This window comes from Carcharhinus amblyrhynchos, chromosome 7, assembly GCF_965287045.1.
Source record: "Carcharhinus amblyrhynchos chromosome 7, sCarAmb.v2.hapA, whole genome shotgun sequence".
In the NCBI taxonomy this organism is placed as follows: Eukaryota; Metazoa; Chordata; class Chondrichthyes; order Carcharhiniformes; family Carcharhinidae; genus Carcharhinus; species Carcharhinus amblyrhynchos.
This window is the reverse complement of record NC_137330.1, coordinates 5,403,622-5,426,716: the sequence shown is the minus strand read 5'-3', so window position 1 is coordinate 5,426,716 and position 23,095 is coordinate 5,403,622. Positions and strand designations below refer to the sequence as shown.

Below are 23,095 nucleotides of genomic sequence, written 5' to 3'. Positions count from 1 at the left end.
CTGAGAGTGGGGAAAAAAATGTAAAGGTCTAGGGTGGAAGAAATTCCTCAAATCTGTACAAAAGAATTTACACCAATCAGTGTGTATTCCCAGCCTAACAAGGAATGAAGCTGCGGGGAGGTGATCGCTGGAATATTAATTCAGAAACACAGCTCTAAAGTGGACCCAGGTTCGAATCCCACCAAGGCAGATGATGGAATTTGAATTCAATACAAGAAATATCTGGAATTAAGAATCTACTGATGACCATGAAACCATTGGGATTCTGGGTTTTATCAAGACAGGTATTGGGTAGAAATACTAAGAAGTTAAACTAAATCTCTATAAGGACTGGTAAGGCACCAGTTGGAATGTTGGGCACCGTGTTTTAGGAAGGATGTCAGGGTCTCACAGGAGGTACAGAGGGAATAAAATTGGATACTGGGGAAGTGGGATTTCGGTTATGCGGAAAGAGTGGAGAGACTGGGGCTATTCAGCTTGGATTAGAAAATGAATAAAGGTTGTCAGAATGATGAAGGGTTTTGGCCGGTAGTGAGGGTCATTAACCCAAAGTTTAAGATAATTTTGGCAAAACAAGCAGTTGAGATGAGGTAACCCTGTCTGACAGGGTGGTGCAAGTAGATTCAAGATTACCTTTCTTAAGGGAGTTGGACAAATAGTATGATAGAATCCGTACAGTGCAGAAGGAGGCTATTCAGCCCATTGACCCCACACTGACATCAATCCCATCCAGGCCCTATCCCTGTAATCCCATGTATTTACCCTGCTAACTCCCCGATACACAATTTATCATGGCCAATCAACCTAATCCACACATCTTCCGGACTGTGGGAGGAAACCGGAACACCCAGAGGGAGCCCACGCAGACACAGGGAAAGTGTGCAAACTCCTTGGTCATTTTGATTTGGTTTGATTTGATTTATTATTAGTCTCCCGAGGCTGGAGTTGAACCCAGGTCTCTGGCGCTGCGAGGCAGCAGTGCCAACCACTGTGCCACCATGAAGGGAATCACTGACATGGGCAAAGATTTGGACTGATTGGATAGCTTTCACAAAAGCATGATGGGCTAGACGGTCTCCTGCCAAAGATCTTACGTTTGGCAATATGATCAATTGTGCCTCAAGGCAGCATCTGGGTCCACCAGCTAGGCTGTTCAACATGGTGGCACAGTGGTTAGCACTGCTGCCTCACAGCACCAGGGACCCGGGTTCAATTCTGGCCTTGGGTCGCTGTCTGTGTGGAGATTGCATGTTCTCCCTGTGACTGCGTGGGTTTCCTCCGGGTGTTCCGGTTTCCTCCCACAGTCCAAGGATATGCGGGTTGGGTGGATTGGCCGTGATAAAATTGACCCTTAGTGTCAGGGGGAATAGCAGGGTAGATATGTGGGGTTACAGGGATAGGGACTGGGTGGGATTGTGGTCGGTGCAGACTCGATGGGCTGAATGGTCTCCTTCTGCACTGTGGAAATTCTAAGGATGGCATCATAACAACTAATCAGTACAAACATCAGAATCGACAGACTCACAAAATGATATACAAAGCATTTTAGAGTAAGTATTGTTCCACTGCTGCATCTGTATTTCATTCTGCTGGAGACCAGCTAATCAAAAGTTACGTCTTTTCCGAAGAGACAGAATACTGAATTCACTTTGCACCCTGCAACACATTCAGACTTCCAGTTCCGGCTGCTTCTACGTCTCACAGATCGTTCTCAGGCCTTTTGCAGCCAGGGAACAACTTGAAATGAGAAGGTGGCTTTAAGCTATAAAAGAAATCGCTGCTTAGCAGTTTTCAAAATATATAGAAATTAACTTCCAAAACAAATACACAAACTGGAGAGGAGATTGATGCATTTGCCTCATGACAGACACACAGATCTATTACCTCAAAGGTAGCTGAGAATATTTCTGATGTAAACAAGAGCCTACACCTGGATAAAATGATAAGGTTTGCCTGGAGGTGCAATGCTACTGTACTCACATGCTGTATCTAAGAGTGGTTTGAATTGTTTAGACTCCTGAATACATGGTTACTCTGGTACATTCTCAATGCCTATTCCCCACAAGGACAATCCCTGCTTTATCGACAGAATCAGGCTGTTTTGTTAGTAGCTGAAATCATTTCGAATTTATCATGCACTTTTCATGCAACAAAGTCATAACCACTCCCACGAGTGCCTTTTCTGATCAGTTCAGCTCTCATGCCTTTGAAAGTTTCCCAAGTTGTCTTGTCCTCAGGTAGACGGTGCATATACGGGCACAGCTCAGACACTGAAGCAATATTTGAAAGGGAGGTTTCTTTCGTTGTCATTTTAGTCGGACGTGGGATCGGCTCAAGGGGCCTGATGGTTCCTCGGCTGGCCCGCTGTGCTGGGGGGTCCTGGCGACACCCGGCCCCCGGGAGAGGGTGGCTTCGAGCATCTCTGCACCAACCTCCTGGTCTCTTACCAAAGGTGGCACGTCTGCCAAGTCAGAGCAGTGCTCTTTGCCCACCTTGTGGTTGCTGCCAGCGAACGGCACCCTCAGTTTGTGTGTGCACTGGATCAGGTTTTGCACAGACACCGAGTGTTCCAAGGGCTTTTCCGGCAGTGGGCAAACCTTGACCAGGGATTCGTTCTCTGCACTCTGGCTTCTCCTCCACAGTGCCTCCTGGATGACGTTAGTGTCCGGCACTCGATTGGCAAGAGGGCAGGAGGTGGCATCGGAACCAATCCCCTCTGTGGTGGCAGGGACAACCTGGAGAGGCCTTGCCCTGCAGAGGCTCTGAAAGGATGGCAGCTGTCGTGTTGGCACGGCCGCCTTGGCAGACTGAACTGTTTGACTGACCGCGGGCACTCTGGGTCCGTCGCTCTCACTCTTTGGAGCAAGCGGAGCTTGCCTGGCTGGGCTGATGGTGCAGTGAGCGGGAGCACTTGGATTATTTATCGATAGGGCCTGCTGTAATCCCTTGGTACTCGTGGATCTGGACATGCAGCTATTGTACGGTACCGAGACAGGCCCATCCACAGGACTTTGGTAATCAGATGTCTGGTCAAACTCGAACACAGGCATCTGCAGTGAGGCAAGTGTCAGTGTGGAGACAGAGCCCTTGTGCAGACACTGCCTGTAGATTTCCAGAAGGCAATCCAGCTTTGATTCAATCGATTGTACCTGTAAAAACAAACAGCAGAGTCTCAGTGCCAGTATATCACTGCCTACACTCACTTCCACAGTGTCACCCGGATTAGTGATAATCAGTGGATTAAACTCCAAACGGGGAGGCCATGGCCCAGTGGTATTGTCACTAAACTATCAATCCAGAAAATCAGCTCATCTTCCGGAGACCTGGGTTCGAATCCTGTCACAGCAGCTGGAGGAACTTGAATTCAATTAAAAAAAGTCTGGAATTATGAATCCGCTGATGTCAATTGTCAGAAAACCCATCTGGTTCACTGATTGCTTTAGGGAAGGAAATCTGCCGTCCTTACCTGGTCTGGCCTACAGTGACTCCAGAGCCACAGCAATGTGTTTGACTCTCAGCTGTCCCTTGGATAACAAATACTGGCCAGCCGGTGGTATCCATGTCCCACGAATGAATGAAACACCAAACATCCAGGTTAAAAATTGGGATAATCGATGGATTAAGCTCCAAACATCCAGATTAGAGACTGAGATAACCAATGATTAAACCCTCCAAACATCCAGATTAGAGACTGAGATAACCAATGATTAAACCCTCCAAACATCCAGATTAGAGACTGAGATAACCAATGATTAAACCCTCCAAACATCCAGATAAGGGGAATAGAAACATAGGAGATAGGAGCAGGAGGAGGCCATTTGGCCCTTTGAGCCTGCTCCACCATTCATTACGATCATGGCTGATCATCCAATTCAATATCCTGTTCCCGTCTTCCCCACAATATCCTTTGACCCTCTTTGTCCCTATTTCTAATTTGGATGTTCGGAGGTTAATCCATCCAGCTGTATCTAAATCCTTGTTGAAAACGTGTTGGCCACAACTGATCTCTGTGGCAACATATTCCACAGCTCGCCACATCAACCTTCAGCTATGACCCCTTGTTCTGGACTCTCCCACCATTGGGAACATTTTTTCTGAATCTACCCTGTCAGAATTGTATAAGTTTCTATGAGATTCTGTCTCACTCTTCTAAACTCCAATGAATACAATCCGAACTGACTCAATCTCTCCTCATTTCTCCTTATCTTAGTCCTAATAGGTTTAACTGTATCCTTAGTCTATGACCCCCTAGTTCTGGACACCCCCACCATTGGGAATATCTTTCCTGCATCTACCCCTTTTGGTCCTTTCAAATGTTCCTACGAGATTCCCGAGTCATTCTTCTAAACTCCAGTGAGTAAAATCCTAATCGACTCAATCCCTTCTCACATATCATTCCTGCTGGGATAATCAATAGGTTAAACTCCAAAAATCCGAATTACAGATGGGGGTAATGGATACAATCCAACCCACCCTGCATAAATGAATTGATGTAATTAGAGTGATCACTTTGATTATATTCTTCCTTAACATTGAGGGGAGGTTCTTGTTGGGAACTGAACGGAATTATTTCCAAAAGGTCATTACTCTTACCTGTTTTTCAACTTTGACCACCCGTCCCATCATGCTGAGGTCATCGGTAATGTCAGGTGGGACTTTTTCACGTGACCTCTTGTCTGCTGTGACCTGTCCTCTCCCAAGCATGTGATCCACACTGCATCGATAAAGAAGATACACAATGTTCATGTGAACACTGGGAAAAGATTCTTTCAGAGATGGCTGATTACAATGGACTGTAACTATTGAATCGTACACCTTCTAATGCTGGATCGCTGAAGGAGCCACCCATCGGGAAACCAGATCTTAAAGGCTGGGAACGTTTAAATACAGTGATCCAAAAATCCAAAGGCACAGCTTAAACATCAGGGTCCACCCCAGCATGGATCACTGGATGAATTGAGTACACTGGTGTGGATAGAACCATGAAGCTAGAAGCAGGAATAGGCCATTCGGCCCTTCGAACCTGCCCTGCCATTCATTATGATCATGGCTGATCATCAAATTCAATATCCTGATCCCCCCTTTTCCCCATCCCTCGATCCCTTTAGCCTATATCTAATTTCTTCTAGAAATCAGGCAAAATTTTGGCCTCAACTAATTTCTGTGGCAGTGAATTTCATGGATTCATAACTCTTTGAGTGAAGACATTTCTTCTCCTGTCTGTTCTAAAAGATTTACCCCTTATCCTTCAGCTATGACCCCTTGTTCTGGAATCCCCCACCATTGGGAACATTTTTTTCTGAATCTACCCTGTCAGAATTTTATAAGTTTCTATGAGATTCTCTCTCACTCTTCTAAACTCCAGCAAATATAATCCCAACTGACTCAATCTCTCCTATAAGACCCACCTGCTATCCCAGGAATCAGCTGCACTCCCTCTATAGCAAGGACATCCTTGGATCAGCCCCTCCCACCTTGGCCTGGCCCCCTTGGCACTGCCCAATGCCTGGTGGACAGTGCCAAGGTGCCCCCTAGGCATTGGCACTTTGTCCCTTGGGCAGTGCCAGGGGGTACAGGCTGGCACTGGCAGGATGCCCATACCCAGGGCCACCCCCCCGCCATTGGGGGCCCCGATTGCACCCCTTTTATTCCAGCAGGGTGGTCCCGCTAATTCCCTGAAAGTGGGGAGCTAGTTTGAACCCCGCAGGAGTGAAATTGTACAGGTGGAGTGCTTCAGTCCCAGGCCCGCTTATCACATTTAAATAACATTAAAATAAGATTTAAATCACTTACCCGCTGTTCCCGCTGGTTTCCAGCATGGTCTCTACTACATTGGCTATCCGATGCTTGGAGGTGGGCACGCGGTGGGTACGTTTGCACAAATTCCATGAATCAGCCTATACATGATTCTCCTGGCCCAACGCGCTAACAAAATGAGCAGGGAATTGCCCCTATAGAATCCCTACAGTGCAGAAGGAGGCCATTTGGCCCATCGAGCCTACACCAACAACAATCACACCCAAGTCATACACCCATGTATTGACCCTGCTAATCTCCCTGATACTGAGGGACAATTCAGCATGGCCTATCAATCCAATCCACACATCTTTGGACTGTGGGAGGAAACCTGGAGAAAACCCACGCAGGCAATGGGAGAACGTGCAGACTCTGCACAGTCACCCAAGGCTGGAATTGAACCTTGGGCCAAGAGCTGTGAGGCAGCAGTGCTAACTACAGTGCCACCGTGCTGCCCTAGTGCATCAAGGAAAGGGAGTTTATTTGACTGTTCCATTTCAAAATGCAGGATGGAGCCTGTTGAGGCATGCAAGTGAAGTATCAGTGGTGCATTCTCTATGCCAACACCTCTACCAGTCAGCATTCTGCTCTTGTACAGTATAAAGTTGTTGCTTCCCCTGATATTGCTATTCTTCCAATTGTTCTGATGAATGAAAGACAAAAAACTTTGACAAAGTATCTTTTTCAGCAATATTCAAGTTCTGTACAACACTGCTAAATAATTATTTATCTATTACATTCACTAATCCACTGTTAGCTCCGAGGTTCCTCACATACTCTGAAAAACTCACCTGACTTCTCTTTTAGAAATCAATGCTGACTCAGCCTGACTAAAGCACAGTGGGCGGTACGGTGGCACAGTGGTTAGCACAGCTGCCTCACAGCACCAGGGAACTGGGCTCGATTCCCAGTTTGGGTCAATGTCTGTGCGGAGCCTGCATGTTCTCCCCGTGTCTGCATGGGTTTCCTCTGTGTGCTCTGGTTTCCTCCCACAGTCCGAAAGATGTACTGCTTAGGCACATTGGCCATGTTAAATTCTCCCTCAGTGTCCCCGAACAGAGTGTGGCAACTAGAGGATTTTCACAGTAACTTCATTGCAATGTTAATGTAAACTGACTTGTGACACTGATAAATAGGCTTTAAATTACTGCGTGTGTTGGAATCTGAAACAAAAGTAGAAAATGCTGGAGAATCTCAGCAGGTCTGACTGTGTTTGTGGACACCCTAGTGTCCAGACTCACCGTGACTGCAGGCTCTTGATCCGACACAGCATGTCCAAATGTCCAGCTGAATATTGCTCAATCACATCCTTTACATCGTATGGACGGAGAGTCTCCTTAAACTTCCTCTTTGCCACATGAAACTTCACAATCCTGGAATGGGAATTGTATCAGTTGTCATTTTCCCACTGTGTGATCGACTATTAAATTGGAATTATTTTTCCCCAGATATAATCCGCTGGATCTGATCACATGCAAGGGCTGGGAGTCACAAACTAACACTAGGTGAATTCACCTCAAACTGAAGCCGATGCAGAAACACTTTAAACTTCGGTTTATTATTGAAGGGGAGTGGAGTTGATTGTGTTCATTATATAGTATGGCCAAATAAATAATCTTATACCCTAACAATCCTGGAAAGCTCAGTAGGAATTAGGATCTGGGATAGACGGAAAAAGCTCATCCTAGGGTGGGGGCAATGGCACAGTGGTTAGCATCACTGCCTCACAGTGCCAAGGACCTGGGTTCAATTCCAGCCGTGGGTCACTGTCTGCTGGGTCCGCACATTCTCCCTGTGTCTGCATGGGTTTGTTCCAGGTGCTCCGGTTTCCTCCCACAGTCCAAAGGTGTGCAGGTTAGGTGGATTGGTCATGCTGAATTGCTTCTTATTATCCAAAAATGTGTAGCTTAGGGAGATTGGTATTGCTAAATTGCCCCTTATTGTCCAAAGGCATGTAAGTTAGTTGGATTGGCCATGCTAAATTGTCACTTATTGCCCAGAGGTGTGTAGGTTAAATGGGGATCGGCCTTAGGGGAAGGTCTGTGTGGGATGCCCTTTCGGAGATTCGATGCAGACTCGATGGGCAGAATGGCCTCTTTCTGTGCTGTAGGGACTTTATGGTAGTGTTCATTCCATTGGTGTTGTTGACTAATGACAGTAGAACTCTCTGTCAGTGAGTGCACAGCAGATATGAGGTGAGGAAAAGCCCAATGATGGGAAGCGGCTTCTCATCCTCTACGTTATTCCATCCGGTCGGAATTCCAGCATCTCCCAACCCAGCACACCACCTTATTGAGAATATGGTGGCATCGAGGGACTGCCGCTGGTTCAGTAATCTGGGTCAATTCCCCGTGAACCTGGGTTCAAATCTCACCACGGCAGCTGGTGGAATTTGAATTCAGTTAATGTCTCTAGAATATAAAGTTAGTCTCGGTAACGGTGATCACTATGGCTTCCAACGATTGTCATCAAATCCCATCTGGCTGGCGAATGTGAGTATCTGGTCTGTGTGATTAACTCTTAACTACCCTCTGAAGCATGGTAACTTCATTGCAGTGTTAATGTAAGCCTACTTGTGAACTAATATTAAGCCACTCAGTTCAAGGGCAATTAGGGATGGGAGATAAATGGTGACCCAGTCACAGACACCCACAACTCGTGAATGAATTAATAAAAGAAAAATTGTTCAAAAGCCCAAAGGAGGCCCCTGTAAAACTTCACCTGATTGCCCTGACCACAGTCTTGAGAACTGGTGTGAGTTCTTCCATGGAGATCTCACAGGTACCTGCTCGCTCATCAAAACCTTCGTCCGTGCCCATAGCAGCATCTGCGAGAACTGAACAAAAAACTTGTTTAGTTGTCACGTGAAGGAATGACTTGCAAGTCCCTGAGGTTGGAAGAGTTTCAATTCTCCGCTTTGCTCACTCATTCATCCAAAGGTAGACTTTTCACTGGATGAATCCAATCCTTTAGAAAGTTCAGTGTAAATCCTGAATTGGCACGGTGGCACAGTGGTTAGCACTGCTGCCTCACAGTGCCAGGGACCCGGGTTCAATTCCAGCCTCAGGTCAATGTCTGTGTGGAGTTTGCACCTTCTCCCAGTGTCTGTGCGGGTTTCCTCCGGGTGCTCCAGTTTCCTCTCACAGTCTGAAGTTGTGTGGGTTAGACTGATTGGCCATGTTAAATTGACCCTAGTGTCAGGGGGATTAGCAGGGTAAATATGTGGGATTATGGGAATAGAGATTGGGTGGGATTGTGGTCAGTGTAGACACAATGGGCTGAATGGCCTCCTTCTGTGCTGCGGGATTCTATGATTTTATGAGTCCCTCAGAAAGAGGGCCGATGATAAGTTATAGTGTCACCTTGCCCAGGTCGTGGGGTCAGAGGGTCACACTTCTCAGGTCATCAGGAGCAGAGGTAGCAATATCAGCCCTTTGAACCTGCTCTGCCACTCAATCAGATCATGGCTGATCTCTCCCCACCTCTTCCCCATATCCCCCCAGCCTGTCTTTTTTAAATTCAAAATATATCTATCCCCTTCTTGAAACCAGTTAATGATTCAGACTCCACTGCTCCAAGGGGCAGTGAGTTCCACAATTCACCACCCTCTGTGAGAAATGGTTCCTCCTCAGTTTTAAATCTGCCACCTCATAGGGTCATGTTCTGGGTCCTAGGGTCACCTTTCCTGGGTCATGAGGTCACAGGGTCTCCTTCCCCAGGTCACGGGGTCACCTTCCAGGTCACAAGGGTCACCTTCAAGCCTACCTGATGAGGGAGGGAAATTTGGCATGTCAGCTATAACTCTTAGCCACCTTTACAAATACACCTCAGAAAGCATTCTTTCCAGATGTATCACAGCTTGGTATGGCTCCTGCTCTGCCCAAGACCACAAGGAACAAGTGTTGTGAATATAGCCCAGTCCATCTCGCAAACTAGCCTCCCACCCATTGACTCTGTCTACACCTCCTGCTGCCTTGGAAAAGCAGCCAGTATTATTAAGGACCCCACACACCCCGGACATTCTCGCTTCCGCCTTCTTCCATCGGGAAAAAGATACAAATATCTGAGATCATGTACCAACCGACTCAAGGACAGCTTCTTCCCTGCTGCTGTCAGGCTTTTGAATGGACCTACCTCACATTAAGTTGCTTGCTCTCTATGCTCTAGCTATGAAAGTAACACTATATTCTGCACTCTCTCCTTTCCTTCTCTATCAATGGTATGGCTTTGCCTGTATAGTGCGGAAGAAACAATACTTTTCACTGTATTTTAGTACATGAGACAATAATAAATCAAATCAAAGAGTCTGAGGATGACACAACCAATGGGTCTCAGATATTCCCTCTTCCCTGGCTCACCGCTGCCCCCCCCCCATCTCCCTCTCAGTGCCCCCTCTGTTGCTCAGCAATCTAACAGGGTATCAGACAGCCTGTCTGTGACAAAGCCGGTTGGCTAGTGACCTGAATTGGGAAGTTTTGGGAGAGTACAAAGCATTACCATGGAATCTCTCTCACCGTCTGAAGCTCCCTGTGACTGACAGTTCTTGGAACGGAGGGAAGGTCGGAATCGAGGGCGGTCGTTGAAACTCCAGCTCTTCTGCACCTTTCCGGGACTGCGTTCGGTGGCTTGATCAGTGCTCGGTGAGCGGCAGTCTGGCACTAGCGAGGCCTGTCTGCCCTTAACACCTTGGCCCCTGGGGCTGGTCATTCGGACACGCTCCTTAAAACTTAACTTGTGGCTAAAGAAAATCAAAGCCAGAAGGAGACAGAACATTATTTCTATATCTGAGACGCAGCAGGTCACTGCAACCTCATATCATTCCCTCAGTGACAGCAATTTCACATCTCCCCATTTAATCTGCTCAAATGTCAGCCAGCTTTCTCATCCTAGAGAGAAAAGGGAGCAGGTTCCTCCAAGTGAGGGCCGACAGACCCAGAGTAAAGGAGGGAACGAGGAGAGAGAGAGAGTAAAGGAGGGAACGAGGAGAGAGAGAGAGTAAAGGAGGGAATGAGGAGAGAGAGAGAGAGAGAGAAACAGACGGTGGAGAAGGAATGGAGAGAGAGAGAGAGAGAGAGGAGACAATAGAAAGGAGGGCGAAGAGAAGAAGAAGGATGAAGGAAGAACTGAGAGACACAGTGTGGAAAAATATTGCTGACTCAAATGCTGATCTAAAAAGTGGTCATACAACATCGAGTGAAAGCTGGGCTAAATATAGCACTGTAAGATTTCCAATCACATCAGGGGAGCCAGTAGAATGAAAGCAAATTAATGTCACATTTCAGACGTATAACGGTCTGCTCACAGCTGATTGGAAAAGGAGGTCAACAAGTTACAGTGACCGTGGAGCTCAGATTGAAGAGGGAAATTAGAAGAATGCTTTCAGATAGTACATTATTAAACAGAAAGGCTGAGTCAGCCAGAGAGTGGGGGCAGTGTGTAAAGGGGATTTGAATAAGCATTGCACACAATGTTGGTATTCTGATATTTACTGAGAACTGGGACTTTTTTCAAATAAAGCTGCCCATTTATCTAGCTTCAAACATGAACAGTGAATGGGAATCTGATGATAAAATCCAATGCATTTCATGCTGTATGCAGAGTGCTGCGAACATGCAGAATTCACAAAGATTAGTTTGGTTAGTACAACTAAACCATACAAAGTATTGGTGAGACCGCACCTGGAATATTGTACACAGTTTTGGTCCCAGTATTTGAGGAAAGATATAGTGGCATTGGAGGCAGTTCAGAGAAGGTTCACTAGATTGATTCCAGAGATGCAGGGTTTGTCGTGTGAAGAGAGATTGAACAGTTCAGACCTATACTCTGGAATTTAGAAGAATGAGGGGAGATCAAATTGAGGTATACAAGATGATAAAGGGGATGGATAAAGTAGACGTGAGTTTGGATGCTTACTCTGTGGAATGTTCTAGGATGAGAGGTCATAGTCTTAGGATAAAGGGTAGCAAATTTAAAACAGAATTGAGGAGAAACTACCAAAGGGTTGTGAATCTGTGGAATTTGCTACTCCAAAGTGGATGCTGAGACAGTGAGTACATTTAAGGAGGAGTTAGACAGATTTTTAATTGGTAATGGGTTGAAGGGTTATGAGGAGAAGGCAGGAAAATAGGGATGAGGAGCATATCAGCAACAATCGAGTGGTGGAGCGAACTTGATGGGCCAAATGGCCTAATACTGCTCCTATATCTGATGAACTTACGAATTTGTAAACTCTCACGCTTTCCGTATGCAGCCAGTGGTCTGATCCATTGATATTCTTGGGGAACATCCCCAGCAATTAAAGAGCTCCCAGTGAAGTACCGTTCTGACACATTGAGCCTGATTTTGCTGAATGATGCTATCTATCTGTTCATTATATTTGCTTACAGATTTTCTGCGGGTTTTGTATCATAATTTGTCGTGATCAGAAAATAATTTTGATAAATTGTCATCTGCAGGGATCAGGGACCTGCATGAACAGGGCAACGGTATCCCCTTTACCAATGAGGAATCAGGACTGAGCAGCGCAGAGTGCAAACCAGGAAGTGTGAGAACAGGTAATTTAATACCAAATCATGCACAGAAAGCAAAACAAATGGGATTAGAAAGTGAGAAAGGAAGAATTCATTTAAAAAATCTTTAAAAATAATTCAAATCTGAAGGAATGGGGCTCCACATTTGTAAAGGTTAATTTTCAGTTGCAGGCACAGTATCTGGCAGCAATTAAGATGTATCACAGTATTAAAATTGCACTAATTGTTCAAGCAGTAGCTTTTTAACGGTACATTTTGTGGGTATCTATCATGCAAGTGCAACAACTTTGTAACAACGCCAATATTTCAATGCCGAGAGTCTCAGTGAGATATTGTTAAGCTGAAGCTTCCAGAGGGGCGAGGCAACTTAGACAGCAACCTCCTGCTTCCCGCATTTAACTGTATGCGTGCAGTGGCTGCAAGTTCCTGTCAGATTTAAACGTTAACAGCAAAACGCATCACCGTTCCTCTTGTTGGAAAATCAGGGCCAATCGCCTTCCTGTCACAGCTGGAATGGATTTAATAACGTTACAGTCTGACAGAATATGGATCAATAACTGGGGGAACCTCTTACCAAACTCTGCATTGAAGAGATTGCAAAGCACCAAGGGCCATGCCAAGACACCGCAGTGACCAGGGAATCCATCTGAGTTCACTCAATATCTACAGGCAACCGAGCAAGACAACGGGGGCAAAAGAAAGGAAGGGAGGCAAAAACAAGCAGGGGAAATAATACTGGAAATGGTTAAAGGATCCAGGAAGTGCTGTGTGAAAGGAGGGAAGAAATGACCATGCAGCTGCTGTTAGTGACATTCCCACAAACCAGGAGTGCAGATGCTGGGTACCTATGTTTCCTGGACGTGTATATCCTGAAGAGCTTCTGTTTATTATTAAAAAGCTTACTAGGAAGTGAGGGGAGATAGAGCAGGGTTTTAAACACTGATCAAAGCACACCTACAGAAATCAGTAACTCCAACAGCTTGAGTGAAACTATCGAATAGCGAGCTCCTACTATTAAGCAATGGTTCATATGCAGTGCCTGCCTGGGGTGGAAGCTTCTCTCCTAGCTATTGCCGCTGTGGCTAATGTTTTCTATTTCACCTCCAGCGACTAATTCCCAGGAAACCTGTCAACTCTCACCAGAGGTGTTATCAGAAGCTTCTGACTAGAATCCAAGAGTAGGAATGTACTGCTGAGGCTTTATAAGGTTCTGGTCAGATCCCATTTGGAATATTGTTTGGAGATGCTCTGGGATATATTTCTACCTTAAAGGTTTTGGATTCTATTCACTGGAGTTTGGAAAAGTGAGCGAGGATGTCATAGAAACTTCTAACAGGCTTAGACAGGGTGGATTTGGAAGGAATGTTCCTGATAGTGGGAGAGTCCAGAACTAGGGGTCATGGTAGAAGGATAAGGGGTGAATCTTTTAGTAATAAGGTAGGAAGAAATTTCTTCACCCAGGGGATGGTGAACGTGTGGAATTCACTAACACAGAAAATAGTTGAGACCAGAACATTGTGTGATTTTGAGAGGAAATTAGGTGTAGCTCTTGGAGGTAAAGGGATATGTGGGGAGAAGGAGGAATTAGGATATTGAATTCGATGATCAGCCATGATCAAAATGGATGATGGAGCAGGCTTGAAGGGCCAAATGGCCTATTCCAGCTTCTAGTTTCTATGACTCTTATTGCTGACAGGCCTTGGTGAAGTGTGCCTGTCAATCATTCTATGGAGCAATGCTGCTCCTTCTACTTTCAGCATTGCTCCAGGGAGTTAGAATTATCCCATCAGATCAGTCAGAATCTCATTGAATAGCAGAGTAGGCCCAGTTCCTGCATTTATGGTCACCAGTGGGTACATTAGATCACTTCCAGGCATTGGGGTAAAGTCCAAGTCTGTCTGCATCCCCACAGTGAATTCATTCCAGGGACAAATCTGGTTATGTTTAGATTTTACTTAAAGAAGATTTACAGGTTTTAGAAAGATGGGGAGGATGTAAACAGATGCACAATTGCCCAGATTGTGTTTTTTTGAATGATCTCAATACAAAATCTGTTTTCAAGTCTTTTACCCCACTGGTGGCAATCATTAACATGGGGGGTTCTCTGTGCTGGCTCACAGCGAGATTCAAGAAGCTGAGAATGTGATTATTAACAGCGGATCTTTACACAGTCTGCACAATTTGGGAAGAAACGGGAATGAACAAACCTGCTGAATGTTTCTCCTTGGTCTCTTCTTCGGTGTTAGTTGGTGAAAGGAAAACGAGAGTCAGACAGAAAGTATCGGTCATCAGAATGAGTGATCAATGATTAAATAAGTAAACACACCGCAAATCTCATTCCGAGTAGCAGCCACCTCCTCATTCACACTGCCAGAGGACAGCATCAAGGATGATCTAGATAGCACAGATGTTAAAAAGGGTAAAGCAGAGAGCAAAGCTGCCAGTTCTGACAATAACTCATCCAGACTCAAAACATTGGCTCTATTCTCTCTCCACAGACACTGTCAGACCTGCTGAGATTTTCCAGTGTTTACCTGTTTCAGATTCCAGCAGCTGCGGTAATTTGCTTTGATCCCACCCCATTCCCTCTGATTTTCATCGTCCTCACCCCTCTCCCATCCCACCTGCTTTCCTCCCCCTCTGCTGGACAGTTGTGTGATATCTGCCCCCACCAGCCCCGGCTCTTCTCCCCAAGCCTTCTCACTGCTCCTCCTCCCTCAGGGTGTAAGGCCCACTTGGCTGTACGTGTTTACTCCTGTTCCTATGATCCCTCCCCTCCAATTGCCTTCGTCAACTCTCAGTTAACTCAAACACATTGAGAGAGAGGCAAACCAAAGAGAGAGTTTAGACGCCACAGCGGACAGGATCCAGTCACATTCTGTGCCTCATTCAATGCTGAGATTTACGCATCTTGTGCTGTGATGTGTGAATCCTTTACTCTTCAAAGACTTAACTTTAGTTCTATAAAACTGAGCAGAGAGAAAGGCTGGGATGCCAGGCTGGGCTCAGGGAGACAATCACTCCCATTAAAGACTCACAGTCCGGGTACAGTTTGGGTTCGATACAGATTAAAGTTTCCTTTATATTCTTCAATCAAACATTCGCAGGGAAAAACGGCATGGATTACATCCAGACTCAAACTCCCTTTACACTCTCATTAAATACTCCCAGGGCAGTTGCCACAGGTGGTAAATACAGAGTAAAGCTCCCACTGCAATGTACCCTTAAACACCCAGGGCAGGTACAACATGAGATTGAGATTGAGTAAAATTCCATCTACATTGTCCAGCCAAGTACTCCCAAGGCAGCTACAGCTTCCTGTTGCTAAATGAGATTGATTTTCATCCGAGAAATCTGGCACGTCCAATACAATGGATGTATCACAGCTTGGTGTGGCCCCTGCTCTGATCAAGACTACATGAAACTACAAAGGGTCATGAATGTAGCCTAGTCCATCACTCAAACCAGTCTCCCATCCACTGACTCTGTCTACACTTCCCATTGCCTTGGAAAAGCAGCCAGCATAATTAAGGACCCCACGCACCCTGGGCATTCTCTCTTCCACCTTCTTCCGTCAGGAAAAGGATACAAATGTCTGCAATCATGCACCAACCGATTCAAGAACAGCTTCTTCCCTGCTGCCAGCAGACCTTTGAATGGACCTACCTTGTATTAAGTTGATCTTTCTTTACAGCTTAGCTATGACTTGAACACTACATTCTGCACCCTCTCCTTTCCTTCGCCCCTATGTACTCTATGAGTGGTGTGCATTGTCTATGTAGTGTGCAACAAACAATAGTTTTCACTGTATCCCAATATATGTGACAATAATAAACCAAATCAAATTGAAAGGAATGAGTCAAGTGAACCTTCTCTGAACTACTTCTAATGGCAATTATATTGTTTCTGAAGTAGGGAATTCAAATCTGTATAAGATACTCCAGATGTTGTCTCATTAAGGTGCTGTCCAGCTGTAGCAGCACCTCCCTACATTTATAGTTGATTCCCTTTCCAGTAAATGATTACATTCCATTTGCTTCCCAGTCACTTGTTGTACCCACATACTGACTCTTTGTGATTCCTGTCCCTCGGCACCCCAATCTCTCGAGTGCAGCATTCTGCAGCCTCTCTCTATTTAAATCATTGACAGATTTCTCTTCTTCTTGCCAAAGGGCCAAGTTCACATCTTGTGGAGAATTGCCCAGGTATGTCCTGTTCACTAAAAGTAGGGCAAATGCAACTTGGTCCATTACTACCCCTTTAGCCTCCTGTCAATTATCAACAGAGTGATGGAAAGTGTCACTGACAGTGTTGTCAAGGTCAGCACCATGGCACAGTGGGTTAGCACAGCTGCCTCACAGCACCAGGGACCCAGGTTCAATTCCAGCCTTGGGTGACTGTCTGTGTGGAGTCTGTACATTCTCCCTGTGTCTGCATAGGTTTCCTCCAGGTGCTCTAGTTTCCTCCCGCAGTCTGAAAGAGATGCTGGTTAGGTCGATTGGCTGTGCTAAATTAACCCTAGTGTTAGGGGGATTAGCAGAATAAATATGTGGGGTTAAGGGGATAGGGTGAGATTGTGGTCAGTGCAGACTTAATGGGCCAAATGGCCACCTTCTACACTGTAGGGATTCTATGATTCTAAGCAACACTTACTGAGTAATAACCTACTCACAGATGCTCAGTTTGTTTTCTGATGTGGAGAGACCGGCGCTGGACTGGGGTAAACACAGTAAGAAGTCTCACAACACAAGGTTAAAGTCCAACAGGTTTATTTGGTAACAAATGCCATTAGCTTTCGGAGCGCTGTCCCTTTGTCAGGTAAGTGAGTGAGTTTGTGATCCGAACTCCCCACTCACATGACAAAGGGGCAGTGCTCCAAAAGCTAGTGGTGTTTGTTACCAAATAAACCTGTTGGACTTTAACCTGGTGTTGTGAGACTTCTTACTCAGTTTGTCTTCTGCCAGGGTTATTCAGCTCCTGACCTCATTACAGTCTTTGTCTGAGTGCTCCACTTTCCTCCCACAGTCTGAAGATTTGCAGGTTAGGTGGGTTAACCATGCTAAATTGCCCCTTAGTGTCAGGGGAATAGCTAGGGTGAATGGATTGGGTTATGGGGATAGGCCCTGGGTGGTATTGTGGCTGGTGCAGACTTGATTGGCCAAATGGCCTCCTTCTGCACTGTAGAGATTTTATGGTTCAGATATCTGTACCAGCCTTCCATCCATTATAATGTAGGAGTCGGGATATTTGCTGATGACTGCGTAATGTTCAGCACCGTTCCCGATTCCTCAGATACAGAAACAGTGCATTCCAAATGCAGTGAGACCTGGACCAGGACAACATTCAGCTTTAGGCTGGTAAGTGGCAAGCAGCATTAACATTCATGCCACACAAGTGCCAGGCATTAACCATCTCCAACAAGACAGAATCTAACCTTCTCCCTTGACATTCTATGGTATTGCCATCACTGAATCTCCACTATCAAGGAGGTTACCATTGACCAGAAACTGAACTGGGCTGGCTATTTAAATACTGTGGCTACAAGAACAGGCTGGAGATTACCCAGACAGTAAGCCACCTCCTGACTGCCCAAATCCTGCCACCATCAAGGGGTGCGTTGGAATACTCCCTGCTTGGCTTGGATGAACGCAGCTCCAATAACACTCAAGAAACTTAACACTATCCAGGACTAAAGCAGCCCACCCACCAGCTTTGACACTGACACACAGTAACAGCAGTGTGTACCATTTACAAGCTGCACTGCAGCAACTCACCAAAGCTCCTTCAGCTCCAAACCCACTAGCACCCTGAAGGACAAGGGCAGCAGTCACATGAGAACACCACCACCCGCAAGTTCCCCCGCTAAGGGACAATGGATTGAGTAAAACTAACACGGTTAGAAATTGGTTAGCATTCTATTCATTGGAGTTTAGAAGAGCGAGGGGGGAATCTCATGGAAACTTATAAAATTCTAACAGGGTTAGACAGGGCAGATTCAGGAAGAATGGGGGGTCCAGAACAGGGGGCATAGTTTAAGGATAAGGGGTAACTGAGGTGAGGAGAAATTTCTTTACCCAGAGAATTCACTACCACAGAAAGCAGTCAAGGTCAAAGCATTGTCTGATTTGAAGATGAAATGAGATGTAGCTCTTGGGGCTAAAAGGATCAGGGGACATGGGGGGGAGGAGGGATCAGGACAGTGAGTTTGATGATCAGCCGTGATCAAAATGAACGGTGGCGTAGGCGCGAAGGGCTGAATGGCCTCCTCCTCCTTCTAGTTTCTGTGTAACACAATTGCAGGCAGCCATTATTAAATAACTTTATTTATACTTTCCAACAGAGGGGCAGTGGAGATGCAGTTCACTAAATTCTCAGGTGTAACAACATACACCATCCTGGCTGGGAATTATATCATTCCTGTTGGATTAAAGCACCACTCTTGGGGATATCTACACTCCAGGGAGTGTGGCAGCTTAAGCAGGTGGCTTATGTATCACCTTTTCAACAGCCAATAAGGGTCAACAAATGATGACCTGACCAATGATGCTTATATCCCGGGGGGGAAGAGAAACTGCCACAGTGGGCAGAGCCCAGGTTCGATAAAGGGTAAAGATCTCTCGAAACTGTCTCCATCAAATACTCCCAGAGCAGGTATGAAAGGAGTTAGACAATTAGAAAAGTTCCCCTTACACTATCCTGTCAAACACTCCCGGGACAGGTACAGTAACAGACTGGATATAGAGTAAAGCTCCCTTTACACTATCCTGTCAAACACTCCCGGGACAGGTACAGTAACAGGCTGAATATAGAGTAAAGCTCCCTTTACACTATCCTGTCAAACACTCCCGGGGCAGGTACAGTAACAGGCTGGATATAGAGTAAAGCTCCCTTTACACTATCCTGTCAAACACTCCCGGGACAGGTACAGTAACAGGCTGGATACAGAGTAAAGCTCCCTTTACACTATCCTGTCAAACACTCCCGGGGCAGGTACAGTAACAGGCTGGATACAGAGTAAAGCTCCCTTTACACTATCCTGTCAAACACTCCCGGGACAGGTACAGTAACAGGCTGGATACAGAGTAAAGCTCCCTTTACACTATCCTGTCAAACACTCCCGGGGCAGGTACAGTAACAGGCTGGATACAGAGTAAAGCTCCCTTTACACTACCCTGTCAAACACTCCCGGGACAGGTACAGTAACAGGCTGGATATAGAGTAAAGCTCCCTTTACACTATCCTGTCAAACACTCCCGGGGCAGGTACGGTAACAGGCTGGATATAGAGTAAAGCTCCCTTTACACTATCCTGTTAAACACTCCCGGGGCAGGTACAGTAACAGGCTGAATATAGAGTAAAGCTCCCTTTACACTATCCTGTCAAACACTCCCGGGACAGGTACAGTAACAGGCTGGATATAGAGTAAAGCTCCCTTTACACTATCCTGTCAAACACTCCCGGGGCAGGTACAGTAACAGGCTGGATACAGAGTAAAGCTCCCTTTACACTATCCTGTTAAACACTCCCGGGACAGGTACAGTAACAGGCTGGATATAGAGTAAAGCTCCCTTTACACTACCCTGTCAAACACTCCCGGGACAGGTACAGTAACAGGCTGGATGCAGAGTAAAGCTCCCTTTACACTATCCTGTTAAACACTCCCGGGGCAGGTACAGTAACAGGCTGAATATAGAGTAAAGCTCCCTTTACACTATCCTGTCAAACACTCCCGGGACAGGTACAGTAACAGGCTGGATATAGAGTAAAGCTCCCTTTACACTATCCTGTCAAACACTCCCGGGGCAGGTACAGTAACAGGCTGGATACAGAGTAAAGCTCCCTTTACACTATCCTGTTAAACACTCCCGGGACAGGTACAGTAACAGGCTGGATATAGAGTAAAGCTCCCTTTACACTATCCTGTCAAACACCCCCAGGGCAGGTACAGTAATAGGCTGGATACAGAGTAAAGCTCCCTTTACACTATCCTGTCAAACACCCCCAGGGCAGGTACAGTAACAGGCTGGATACAGAGTAAAGCTTCCTTTACACTATCCTGTCAAACACTCCCAGGACAGGTACAGTAACAGGCTGGATATGGAGTAAAGCTCCCTTTACACTATCCTGTCAAACACCCCCAGGGCAGGTACAGTAACAGGCTGGATATAGAGTAAAGCTCCCTTTACACTATCCTGTTAAACACTCCCGGGACAGGTACAGTAACAGGCTGGATATAGAGTAACGCTCCCTTTACACTATCCTGTCAAACACTCCCGGGACAGGTACAGTAACAGGCTAGATATAGAGTAAAGCTCCCTTTACACTATCCTGTCAAACACTCCCGGGACAGGTACAGTAACAGGCTGGATATAGAGTAAAGCTCCCTTTACGCTATCCTGTCAAACACTCCCGGGACAGGTACAGTAACAGGCTGGATATAGAGTAAAGCTCCCTTTACGCTATCCTGTCAAACACTCCCGGGACAGGTACAGCAACAGGCTGGATATAGAGTAAAGCTCCCTTTACGCTATCCTGTTAAACACTCCCGGGACAGGTACAGTAACAGTCTGGATATAGAGTAAAGCTCCCTTTACACTATCCTGTCAAACACTCCCGGGACAGGTACAGTAACAGGCTGGATATAGAGTAAAGCTCCCTTTACACTATCCTGTCAAACAATCCCGGGACAGGTACAGTAACAGGCTGGATATAGAGTAAAGCTCCCTTTACACTATCCTGTCAAACACTCCCGGGACAGGTACAGTAACAGGCTGGATATAGAGTAAAGCTCCCTTTACACTATCATGTCAAACACTCCCGGGACAGGTACAGTAACAGGCTGGATATAGAGTAAAGCTCCCTTTACACTATCCTGTCAAACACTCCCGGGGCAGGTACGGTAACAGGCTGGATATAGAGTAAAGCTCCCTTTACACTATCCTGTCAAACACTCCCGGGACAGGTACAGTAACAGGCTGGATATAGAGTAAAGCTCCCTTTACACTATCCTGTCAAACACTCCCGGGACAGGTACAGTAACAGGCTGGATATAGAGTAAAGCTCCCTTTACACTATCCTGTCAAACACTCCCGGGACAGGTACAGTAACAGGCTGGATACAGAGTAAAGCTCCCTTTACACTATCCTGTCAAACACGCCCGGGGCAGGTACAGTAACAGGCTGGATATAGAGTAAAGCTCCCTTTACACTATCCTGTCAAACACCCCCGGGGCAGGTACAGTAACAGGCTGGATACAGAGTAAAGCTCCCTTTCAACTATCCTGTCAAACACTCCCGGGACAGGTACAGTAACAGGCTGGATATAGAGTAAAGCTCCCTTTACACTATCCTGTTAAAAACTCCCGGGACAGGTACAGTAATAGGCTGGATATAGAGTAAAGCTCCCTTTACACTATCCTGTCAAACACTCCCGGGGCAGGTACAGTAACAGGCTGGATATAGAGTAAAGCTCCCTTTACACTATCCTGTCAAACACTCCCGGGACAGGTACAGTAACAGGCTGGATACAGAGTAAAGCTCCCTTTACACTATCCTGTCAAACACTCCCGGGACAGGTACAGTAACAGGCTGGATATAGAGTAAAGCTCCCTTTACACTATCCTGTCAAACACTCCCGGGACAGGTACAGTAACAGGCTGGATACAGAGTAAAGCTCCCTTTACACTATCCTGTCAAACACTCCCGGGGCAGGTACAGTAACAGGCTGGATATAGAGTAAAGCTCCCTTTACACTATCCTGTCAAACACTCCCGGGACAGGTACAGTAACAGGCTGGATATAGAGTAAAGCTCCCTTTACACTATCCTGTCAAACACTCCCGGGACAGGTACAGTAACAGGCTGGATATAGAGTAAAGCTCCCTTTACACTATCCTGTCAAACACTCCCGGGACAGGTACAGTAACAGGCTGGATATAGAGTAAAGCTCCCTTTACACTATCCTGTCAAACACTCCCGGGACAGGTACAGTAACAGGCTGGATATAGAGTAAAGCTCCCTTTACACTATCCTGTCAAACACTCCCGGGACAGGTACAGTAACAGGCTGGATACAGAGTAAAGCTCCCTTTACACTATCCTGTCAAACACGCCCGGGGCAGGTACAGTAACAGGCTGGATATAGAGTAAAGCTCCCTTTACACTATCCTGTCAAACACCCCCGGGGCAGGTACAGTAACAGGCTGGATACAGAGTAAAGCTCCCTTTCAACTATCCTGTCAAACACTCCCGGGACAGGTACAGTAACAGGCTGGATATAGAGTAAAGCTCCCTTTACACTATCCTGTTAAAAACTCCCGGGACAGGTACAGTAATAGGCTGGATATAGAGTAAAGCTCCCTTTACACTATCCTGTCAAACACTCCCGGGGCAGGTACAGTAACAGGCTGGATATAGAGTAAAGCTCCCTTTACACTATCCTGTCAAACACTCCCGGGACAGGTACAGTAACAGGCTGGATACAGAGTAAAGCTCCCTTTACACTATCCTGTCAAACACTCCCGGGACAGGTACAGTAACAGGCTGGATATAGAGTAAAGCTCCCTTTACACTATCCTGTCAAACACTCCCGGGACAGGTACAGTAACAGGCTGGATACAGAGTAAAGCTCCCTTTACACTATCCTGTCAAACACTCCCGGGACAGGTACAGTAACAGGCTGGATATAGAGTAAAGCTCCCTTTACACTATCCTGTCAAACACTCCCGGGACAGGTACAGTAACAGGCTGGATACAGAGTAAAGCTCCCTTTA

General features: G+C 46.2%; 1 protein-coding gene across 1 annotated transcript in view; it reads right to left on the bottom strand.

Moving 5' to 3' along the window:
• Positions 1–1,422: 1,422 nt before the first annotated feature.
• The window catches only part of LOC145345410 (potassium voltage-gated channel subfamily KQT member 5-like), a 183,628-nt gene continuing 161,955 nt past the window's right edge, over positions 1,423–23,095 (bottom strand). Inside the window, 5 exon segments of the mRNA XM_080193226.1 lie at positions 1,423–3,149; positions 4,594–4,714; positions 7,038–7,169; positions 8,518–8,632; positions 10,311–10,534. Of these exon segments, the coding sequence (XP_080049352.1) occupies positions 2,307–3,149; positions 4,594–4,714; positions 7,038–7,169; positions 8,518–8,632; positions 10,311–10,534 (1,435 nt within the window). The 3' untranslated portion in view covers positions 1,423–2,306.